This window comes from Mastigoproctus giganteus, chromosome 4 (genome assembly GCF_048544385.1).
Source record: "Mastigoproctus giganteus isolate SK-2022 chromosome 4, ASM4854438v1, whole genome shotgun sequence".
Classification (NCBI taxonomy): Eukaryota; Metazoa; Arthropoda; class Arachnida; order Uropygi; family Thelyphonidae; genus Mastigoproctus; species Mastigoproctus giganteus.
Window position 1 is genome coordinate 89,584,805 of NC_143578.1, and position 11,645 is coordinate 89,596,449.

Genomic DNA, 11,645 nt, shown 5'->3' on the forward strand with positions numbered 1-11,645 from the left:
CACACTGTCAAAAGCTTTCCTGAAATCCAAGTATATGATATCAAAATTATTTTTTGTATCCAGTTCCTTTGTATTGCGTGGTACTACACTCAGGGAAGTGGAAAGTGAAAAAGACCTGGGTGTAATTGTGCAGTCAAATATGAAGTTCGCTGATCAGTGCAGACGGGCTGCCAGGGCAGGTCATGGAGTCTTGTCAATGACATATAGAAATTTTGCTAGCAGGGACAGGGAGGTGTTTATCCCATTATACAAGGCAATGGTCAAGCCACACCTAGAGTATGTACAGGTCTGGAGGCCTCATTTTAGGAAGGATGTAGAGTTGCTAGAACGAGTACAAAGAAGGGCAACACATGATTGGTGAGGGGAACAAAGGGGTGCTCTTACCAAGAAAGGTTAAAGTTCTGCAATTTGCATAGCCTGGAGAGTAGGCACCTGCGAGGTGATCTGATTGAGGTGTAGTAGTAGTAGCATGTGATGCAAGAAAGCATGCGTATGAGCTTATGCAGCATCAGCCCAAAAAAAAAAAAAATCACACCATTCCCTCCAAATGTCTGTCCAGTTCTTCGTTAAATTTATTCAACCTATCAACTTCCACGACAGATGGAAGTTTGTTCCAGCAATTAACCACCCGCTGGCTAAAGGCAAATTTCCACACATCTATTCTACATCTGTCTTTTCTTAATTTGAATTTATGCCCCCTTAGGTTCGTAATCTGAACAAGTGGAAGGATCCCATCAGAATTCAGTGTGCTCAACCCATTCAAGGCCTTGCACACCCCAATCAGATCACCGCGCGGTGCCTAGTCTCCAGCCACTGCAATTTGCAGAACTTAAGCCTCTCTTGGTAAGAGGATTCCTTCATTCCCCTCACCAATCTTGTTGCCCTTCTCTGTACATGCCCAAGTAAATCTACATCCTTCCTAAAATGAGGCCTCCAGACCTGTACGCAGTACTCAAGGCATGGCCTGACCATTGCCTTATACAGAGGGATAATCACCTCCTTTTCCCTAACAAAATTCCTATATATCATTGACAAAACCCCATGACCTGCCATGGCAGCTTGTCTGCATTGCTCAGAAAACTTCATATCTGCCTGCACAATTACTCCCATATCTTTTTCATTTTCTACCACCTTAAGTGTAGTACCACACACAGTTGGTACGTTTCTCTGGGGTTACTTCTACCCATATTCAGTACTTTGCATTTGCCAAGGTTAAACTTCAGTTGCCACTTCTTAGCCCATCTGCCCAAATTATATAGATCCTGTTGCAGTAGCACACTGCCATTACTGTCATTAACAACCCTGCCAACTTTGTATCATCTGCAAACTTTGACATTAATCCTGATATACCTTCATCAATATCATTGATAAATGTACAAAACAACAGTGGACCGAACCCTGTGGGACTCCACTAATAACTTTAGTCCACAAAGAGTAGCACCCATTGATTACCACCCTCTGCCTTCTCCCACTTATCCATTGTAGCAACTTACCCTTAATACCATTCTACTCCAATTTGTACAATAGTCTTTCATGCGCAACAGTGTCAAAAGCTTTTCTGATATCCAAATATATGATATCAAAATTATTTTTTGCATCCAGTTCCTTTGTAACCACATCATAATATCCTATCAAATTTGTTAGACAAGACTTTCCCTTAACAAACCCATGCTGTGTCTGAATTATTGCTGCAGCCTTGTCTAGATGATCCTGCAATGTATCTTTAACCAGTGACTCCATTATTTTACCCGGAACAGAAGTTAAACTAACTGCTCTGTAAACTAACATTTGCACATCTCCAGTCCGTGGGAACCTCCCCTGAGTCCAAGGATGCTCTCATAATAATGGCTAAGGGTTTGCTTAGTTGCTTTGCTGCCTCCTTTAATATAACTGGATAGATCCCATCCACCCCAGGTGCTTTTGTTATGTTTAACTTCAAAAATTTCTCCTCCACTTTGCTCTCAGTTATTACAAATCATTAAGTATCCTGCTACAATTTGATAACCTTCTGCCATTTTCAAACCTTAATAATTCCTCATGTGTGAATGTAGATGCAAAATACTCATTCAGTTTGTTTGCTATCTGAGCAGGATCATCAACAGTCGAACCATCAATGTCAAGTGGACCAATCAGATTCATCCCCTTCCTTTTAGAGGTTATATAAGTAAAGAAATCCTTGCTGTTTTTCTTAGCATCTTTTGCCAAGGCCTTGAATGGCTTGAACAAGCTGAATGCTGATGGGATTCTTCCTCTTGCTCAGATTAAGAACCTGAGGGGGCATAGAATCAAACTGAGGAAAGACAGTTGAAGAATAGATGTGCTGAATTTGCCTTTAGCCAGCGGGTAGTTGATTGGTGGAACAGACTTCCACCTTTTGTTGTGGAATTTGACAGCCTAAATAAATTTAAGGTAAGCTGGACAGGCATTTGGAATGAATGGAGGGGTGAAATGGGAGGTTGCTTTTTTTTTTTTTTTTTTTTGGCTGATGCTGCATAAGCTTGCTTTCTTGCATAGTATACCTCTACTAATGCTAATTTTTTTTTCCACCATGTACACCTTTACTAATGCTAATTTTTTTCCCCCATGTACAATTTTTTTTATGTTACATCAAAAAATTCCACATATGGTGACAAGAATTTTAGTTCCAATCACAGTCAGTTATATTTAAATAACATTAATATATTTAAATTTCAGTTCTAGTTTATTAATTTTAATTTTTAAATATTTTTTTATTATTTAGAAAAACATAATGAGCTGGAATAAATAAAAATTTAAAAATGCTATTACTGGCAATAACATGTTCTAAGCATAAAAGCTTGAAAAGAATGGGGATAAACTCACTTGCCTTATGATTACCTTTCCTGCTTTCTAACGAATCTGAAATTTTACTTAAAAATCCTTTTTTTACTTTGGCTCTTGCAGGGGGCTGAAAACAAAATATAGTCTAAGTAATATTCCTTTTATTAATTTATTAAAATTAATAAATTTAATTAAATAATGTAATTTATTTATTAAATTATTTTTGCGATGAATATGTTATTTTAAATTAAATATGGCTAAATTAGTTTAAGTTAACCTGTTCTTCAGGCTATGATCTAACTTCTTTTGAAAAGAAAAGTTATTTAATATACTATACATGTTACTAACTAATGGAGTAACAAAGAAAAGTTTTTTTTTTTTTTTTTAAGTATCTATGTTGTAATCCATGAAGCAATTTAATTGTGAAATGAGCAGCAAACTGACAGTCAGTACACAATCTGAATCCAATAAAGAGGACTAGCTCCCAAGGCTTTGTAGAAGAATATGGAACTGAGTATGAACAATACAGGTATCAACACATCTCAATGATTGTCAAATATAATCAAGACTATCAGAAGTGTTCCAGATTGTGTAACACCAGCCATACTACACTTATGAAGACTTTGCTAACTGGAATTAAAACAGATTAGAGCTTTTAGGTGGCACCACACAAATCCATGAGATTCAAATATGGCTAGCATGGAGGCTATGTAATCAGCTTACTCCAACCTATCCACTGGCCAGGATAAGTCTTGAGTAACTTGCAAGCCACATGCATACTCCTATCTGTAATGTTAACCTTCAAGCAATAATGACAGACCCTTTTCTAAAAAAAATTATGTAAATGCTGCCACTGTCTACGTAGCAATACCAGAAGTCCAATCAAATAGTCACTGCAATACGAGCACAAACATTAATGTCAAGAATGAATTATCTGTTGATGCTGAGACTGAATGACCCCACGAGAAGTTTCCTCTGGCTACAGGTGCTGATTATGAAAACACTGTACTCATAAACAGAACCAGCCAGGAAATGAAGCAAGGATCAACATATTATAAATTACTGTATAAATTACTGTTATAAAGCAACATATGGAGAAAAATTGTTTAAAAAGAGTGGCTGCACCAACTGTGGATGACAAGATGAAAGTGCTGCTTATGAAGAATCCCCGGATTACTGCCTGAAAATCACTGATTTCTCCCACAGGTTTAGAATCCATTCTTCTAATCAAGTGCTTGGGTAGCTCACTCTCTTTCCCAATCACTATTCACAGATGTGAATGATCCATTCGCTCTAAGACAAAAATCGATGGCCTCAATATTTTCCTATCAGGATGATATCATTCTGGCTTCCTTGGTGGTATCATTTCCAAGGTCACACATTACATGCACGTGTCATTTCAACAATTCATGTACACAATCTTTTTTTTTTTTTTTTTTTTCGTACTTGCTTTTTTCCCCCATTATATATGGGGTCAGCATTTTTTATTGTTTTGGCATGCAATTTTTATGGACGGATACCCTTCCTGACACCAACCCTCACCCTTTATCCGGGCTGGGGATATGTGGTGGTCATTCCCTGACCTTCATCCTCCATATTTGGTGGTCACGGGCTCAAACCCTGGTCTAATCAAGAAGCGTATGCTACGCACTACTGCCCACCTGGCTACTACACAATCTGTAATGACATGAAATAGAAATCAGTTAATACTGCTGAAACATGGCTGTAACTTGGCAAGGAAGCATTTCCGTACTTATGTTAACGCTTTTTTCTTCATGGTTTTTCACATTGTTTTTTTTTTCAGAATTGCCCTGTGTATATCTAGCTGATATCAACAACCTAATTGTGTAGACCAGTTATTTGTTATTGTTATTTGTTTGGTTTTTAGAAGCATTAGCAACTAAGGCCATATTGCTCCGGGATATGCGGTGGTCAATCCCTGACCTTTCCGCATCCTCCGTATTTGGTGGTGACGGGCTCGAACCCCGGTCTAATCAAGAAGCGTGTGCTACGCACTGCTGCTCCTTCCCACCTGACTACGGAGGCGCCGTGTAGACCAGTGGAGTATTTGACCCCCAGATTATAAAAAAAAGCTTGTGTATGATTAGTTACGTGAAGCCATAACAAAATTCATTAAAGTAGGTAGCAAATTTAATTTTATGTCAGTTAGTCTCTACCAACAAATTGTAAAAAATTTCTTTTGGAATACTTTATATTATAAATAAAACAACCTCTCTCTAAAATGCCCTGCAAGAAAAGATCCTACCATAAAGATTCAAAAAACAGAAGAGTTCTAATGTTTATTTTATTAGCCTTAGTTGAAGCATATGCAGCATCAGTCAAAAAGGAAAAAACCTCCCATTTCACCCATCCATTCACACTCCAAATGCCTGTCCAGTTCAGCCTTAAATTTATTTAAGCTGCAAGTTGACCATCACTAATCCAGCCATCATTATCTGGTTCCACCAGTAATTTGGTCAATTTCCGCGAACGTAATTTCAAATTTCCCAGATCGGCAGACCGACCTGCCACTACTGTTTTGGTGGTGTTGGTTGCAGCATCAGCTGTTGGCACAAAAACACTGGCAAGCCATCCAACTTGTTTTTCTGCATTTATTATTATAAACTGCTCACATTTAGCCCAAGCCAAGGTTCCAATGCAATAAAGGAAGTGCCTCTCATGGTGGAAAGCGGAAACACCGTACATTGTCCATAATAGATAAAGTTGAACTTCTGAAAAAAAAAAAAAAAAAAAACTACAGCGGTGTGTCTGTGAGAAGTTTAACTCTGCTTAATTGTAAATTCCAGCAATTTCTCTCAGTTCCTCTAATTTTAGTAATTTTCTTTTAGCCATTCCTTTTTAGATTTTTTTATAACATACAATATGATGAATAATTCAGCACCCTAACGAACTTGTTTTCAAAAAATCTCTAATAATACTGACAAATTTATTGCGATGTTTGAGAGTTTATTTTATCGTAATTAGTTTTATTGCAGCGCTCGCCGCATGTGCAAAAAACTAATCACAAACAACCTTCATATGAATGCCGTAAAAGCGTCGCATGTACGTGGCCAACACGGCTTCTCAAGAAATAAAGTAACCATCATATATGACCATGTTGGCCACATATATGCGACATAAAAAAAAAAATACTCTTTTTATATATTTTAAGCGAAAAAACAACAACACTGACTTACAATATTTATTTGCTAAATATTTTTTGGCCCCTGGGGAATTTTTCTTTTAAACTAGCTTGGCAGTCAACGTGTTAAAAGGTAGGAGGAGGTGGTTAGCTGTTGGGTAAACTGTATGTGCTAGAATAACCACCGGTGATCCATCAAACTCACTAATCCGGCACCCCACAGATCCCAACACTGCCGGATTAGTGATGGTCGACCTGTATCAACTTCCACAAGAAGAGATGGAAGTCTGTTCCAGTAATCAACTACCTGCTGACTAAAGGCAAATTTCCGTGCATCTATTCTACAACTGTCTTTCCTCAATTTGAATCTGTACCCCCTCAGGTTTTTAATCTGAGCAAGAGGAAGAATCCCATCAGCTTGCTCAACCCAATCAGATCACCTCACATGTGCCTAGTCTCCAGGCACTGTAATTTGCAGAACTTAAGCCTTACTTCGTAAGAGCACCACTTTGTTCCCCTCACCAATCTTGTTGCCCTTCTTTGTACTCATTCTAGCAACTCTACATCCTTCCTAAAAATAAGGCCTCCAGACCTGTACACAGTACTCAAGGATTATGCTGTTGTACAAGGCAATGGGCCGACCAGGCTAGCCAGGTTGGTAAAGTGCCTGCCTGGCAACCCAAAGGTCGCGGGTTCGAATCCCGCCTTGGGTTTGGATCAAAGTACTGCAAAAACCTTGGGAGGTGCATTATGGCCACAGAAGCCGATGCGCCAACAACTACCAAAAAAAAAAAAAAAAAAAACACAAGGCAATGGCCTGACCACTGCCTTGTACAACGGGATAATCAGCTCCTTGTCCCTGCTAGCAAAATTCCTATATATCATTGATAAGACTCCATGACCTGCTCCAGCAGCCCGTATCTGCACTGTTCAGCAAACTTCATATCTGACTGCACAATTACCTTCATGTCTTTTTGACTCTCCACTTCTCTGAGTGTAATACCACACAGTTCATATGTTTCTCTTGGGTTACTTCTATCCATATGCAGTACTTTGCATTTGTCAATGTTAAATGTAAGTTGCCACTTCTCAGCCCATTTTCCCAACTAATCTAGATCCAGTTGCAGTAGCATACTGTCTTTACTGTCGTTAACAACCCTGCCAACCTTTGTATCATTTGCAAATTTGAACATTAAGCCTGATATACCTTCATCAATATCATTGATGAATACACAAAACAACAATGGGCCCAGCACCGAACCCTGGGGAATTCCACTAATAACATTAGTCCACGAAGAGCAGTGTCCACTGATTACCACTCTCTGTTGTCTCCCATTCAACCATCCCTTTATCCATTGTAGCAACTTGCCCTTAATGCCATACTGCTCCAATCTGTAGAGCAGTCTTCCATGTGCAACAGTATCAAAAGCTTTCCTGAAATCCAAGTCTATGATATTAACATTATTTTTTGCATTCAGTTCCTTTGTGACCATATCATAGTATCCAATCAATTGGCCAGACAAGACTGCCCTTCAACAAACCTATGCTGTGTCCTAACTATTACTGCAGTTTTGTTGAGATGATCCTGCAATGCTTCTTTAACCAGCGACTCCATTATTTTCCCCGGAATACAAGTTAAACTAACAGGTCTATAGTTATTTGTGTCACCTTAGGATACATTTGCAAAAAATTGCAAGGACTAAAGCAATTTCTCTTATACGTCATTTCTTCATTGAATAAAAAATATTTAAACGAAAAGGTGTTCTTTTTTACATTCATTATTATGTCATAACTGGTTACGGCTAACAGAAGACTATAAAGATTCACCCAAAATAGGTTAGTTTCTAGAATTTGGCATATGTTAGAAAAATTGAAATATCACAATAGGTACGGTAGCTTCTATTAAATGCTGCTGGCTCTTGTAACTTATTTTTTTGCAGTTCTCTCAAAGTGCTACAGGAAGCTGTGCAGTTCTTTATTCTGCTCAAACACTGGCAGAGTATGGAAACATTATTATTATTCACTGAATATATTAATAACTTTGTCAGTACACCAAAGTATTCTCAAAACAATTTTTTGTTCATGATATGCCACACTGTACCCCTAAATTTATTTCATTACAGCATGTATAACACATATATAGACAGTATCCATCATAAATGAAAGTGTATTTCTATTAAGTTATATATCAACCTATATGTGTAGTACCAATCTTGTGTTAAGGTAAGAATGAGTGCCTATTTATATACTATTTCATACACTGACAATGGATCTGAATAAATGAAATTATTTCATGACCCAACAATTCATTAGTATTACTATAAATGTTAGAAAAGTTCAGCTCTGGAAAAAAAAATTAATTAAATCAATTAGTCAATATCTATTTACTGTGAATAAAAAGAGCATTCAAATATTATACAGCCCATTTGTTTTTACTTCTAGACAATAAGTTGTTTTTATTACAACACTAGTAGCAACAAGTTTACAACCTTCAAAAATAAATAGACTACGTTACTTTTTATCAAGGAACTAAATTATTTATGCTCAAAATCTGTATTTTAATTTAACATACAATTATAGGATACCCACAAAATCATATAGTTAGTAATTTTTATAAAATGCGCAGTCTCTTAAAGTAGCTATTAAAAAGGTGAGTTACCTCATGTTCTGTTAGGAACTTTTCTAAGGCTTCATTTTTACCAAATAAATGATGGCTCAATAATAACCTGAGATACCTAAATTTAAAAATATATATAAATTTATATGTCATGAAATTTACAAAGTTTAGTTTAACCAAAAGTATTACAAGGAAAAAAATACATATCATTTAGAAATACTGAATGGTACACAAACTCAAAACTTTCATAGGATTGGATTTCATTTTTATATTCCATTATGCAAAATTAGGGATTCATAAAATGATATATATAGTTAGGTTGTTTGTGATGGACCACTAGTCTGAAAAATGGTACTTAGTAGTGGTACATATATTAAGGAGAGCATTTGTGAATATCAGATGAACATTTGCTTCTCATGAAGAAAAACGAGGGTTGAGGACAAAGTAGAACGTGTGTGTTGAGGGTAAAATACACCTCAATAATATGGAATGACAGCTGATAAATTCATAACAGTCAGAGATATTTAGTTAAATTACACCATCTCTCACGCTTCTATAAGGCAAGGGTACTTGGTCCAATACTACCTGCATTCCATTTTCATGTGGCTTGAAGTGTTAATTCATCCTTTATCCTATCTGGAGTATGTTCATAAATTTATGTTTTCCGAGGTCATTTCATATACAGGCACTCCCTGGCATACGAAATACTCAACTTGCGGAAATTCGACTTTATGTAAGCCTTTGCCGGCCGGTGCAAACTTTAACTGGAATTCTGTGGGTTTTTACGTTGCGGTATTGTGGTGAAATGAGTTCCCTTCACTGAAATCTTCAATCATGTAAAAAACAAATAAATTTTCAGAATCCTCTCTTCATTTCTATTTATTTATTTATTACAATGGCAAAGGGAAAACAACCAATGGAAAGTGCAAGTGGCAGCAGGGCTAGGAAATGAAACAAAATTGATTTAGAAATGAAGATGATTAAGAAGTACGAAGCAGGACAAAGTTTGTCATCTATTGCAAGGGAATTAGGTCTTGCTGCTTCAACAGTGAATTTTAATTTTAAAGGACAGTGCACGTATAAAAGATGTTAAAGGATCAACGCATTTAAGATCAACAGCGATCACAAAACAGCGTTCAGATGCTATATCGAAGATGGAAATGCTATTAATAATATTGGTGAAAAATCAGATTCAGAAGCGAGTGCCCCTGAGTCCAATGGCTATTCAAGCAAAAGCAAGAAGTATTTATGAAGACATTAAGGATAAGTACAGTGAACCCCAAGCGAAGTTTGTGGCAAGCAACGGGTGGTTTAATAGGTTCAAGCATCGCGCTGGTTTCCAAAACATTAAAGTATGTGGTGAAGTCGCCAGTGCCGATTCTGCAGCTGCAGAGAAATTGTGGTGTTGGAAAAAACCCCTTTTAAATCTCCACAGCTCCTAACTTCCGCAGCAGCATGCTTATCAGCTGGAGAGTTAATTTTGGCAACGATGCTCGAAAAGTACAACTTTCTGATGTTATGCCTGTCTCCTCTCTCTTTTTGTACTTTTATAATTTTGTACACTTTAATTTTTCCTGCGAATGAGATAAAAATATTGAATAAATAATTCTATTTATATGTTTATCAAACATTTCTTTTTTTGCTTCAATCAAATTCAGCACGCATAGTTGCAAGTGCTGCATAAGCATTTAGATAAATTCGACTAAAATAAAATTCAACTTACGTAGAGTTTGGCGGAACGCAACCCTTACGTAAGTTGGGGAGTGGCTGTACAATCAAAAAAGACATCTATCAACTGTTTTAAAGCCTGCCAGCACATGCTGCCATCTCTTCTGTTTCCAAATAATAGTTATATAGTGTTTTAACCAACCAGTTTTAATAAATGGCAGCACAAAAATAGCTTTTAAAAACAGAGGGGGGGGGGGAGGATCACATCTGATGACCATTAGTATCTGACCTGGATTTAAATAAAGGCAGAATTCTCCGTAATTCAGATATAGAAATTAAAGAAACTGAACTGAGTGATACAGGTTTCCCTGGTATCCGAGTCCCCCACAGTTACGAGGATTTGAAAATTAAAGAATTAATGCTTTTTCCCCCCCCCTTGAGGAAATTGATCAAGCACTTGAATACTTTTTGTAAGAATGATCTTCTTCATGATCATGCACCAAAAGTTAAGTGCAAAGTTAAAAACATAACTAAATGCTACTACACAATTTTATCTGAAAAAATACAGGAAAAAAAAAAAAAAAAAACACAAACAACTCTGGATTCATTCTTTATTCGTACAACTGAAAAATAGTGCAACTTCAATAAACTTTACTTAACCTTACATTGTGCAACATATAATATAAAAATGTCTAATAATATAATTTTCTCATTTTTCAGTTCCCTCATCCATTTTTTTTACTATGAACAAGTACTTAATAAACATTATTATATAATATCAGTCTAGATACACCATAGACAACTCTTAAAGAAAAAATATGGTAGTAGTGTGAAAAGTTATTTTTTTTATTTTGATTTGCATAACAGAGTAAAATTACTTCCAAAAAATCAAATCAGAATTTTTTAAAAATTCTTAAAATTCAAAAGATTTTTGTAAAAACTCACAAAACAATTTGTAAAAGAAAACATTTTTTTGATGTAGTTACATCCGCCATATCTTGTTTTTTTTTTTTTATGTACAGGGATCCTCGTTATCCAAGGATAATTGGTTCCAGGAAATTCCACTTAAAATGGGGCCAAATTTTCCTAATGTTTATTATTTAAATAAATGAAACTAGGCATAATATTTTAACAGTTTAAGATTCCATATCTATATAATATCGGTGTAGATACACCATAGACAACTCTTAAAGAAAAACTATGGTAGTAGTAGTGCGAAAATAATAGTTACATCATTTCATTTGTATCTCATATTGTGCTCATCCTTCAAAATGAGTTACCATGTATTGCACTACCTCGAATAAGTAACGCTAATAAGTAATAAGTTCACAGTAATAAGTTTTCTAATATGGCCAGCACTTTAGAGTAAATTCTCTCTGTGGAATTTAAAAAAAAAAAAATAGTAAAAATTAAAGACTC

At 36.2% G+C, this 11,645-nt stretch overlaps 1 protein-coding gene across 4 annotated transcripts in view; it reads right to left on the reverse strand.

The window, feature by feature from the left end:
- Positions 1-11,645, reverse strand: part of LOC150086894 (sorting nexin-6-like) — a 375,374-nt gene that overhangs the window by 279,118 nt on the left and 84,611 nt on the right. For all 4 annotated transcript variants that reach the window (XM_090371664.1, XM_090371665.1, XM_090371666.1 and 1 more), the window contains exon 5: positions 8,601-8,676. In XM_090371664.1, coding sequence (XP_090227790.1) covers positions 8,601-8,676 — 76 coding nt within the window. The remainder of the gene's footprint in view (positions 1-8,600; positions 8,677-11,645) is intronic.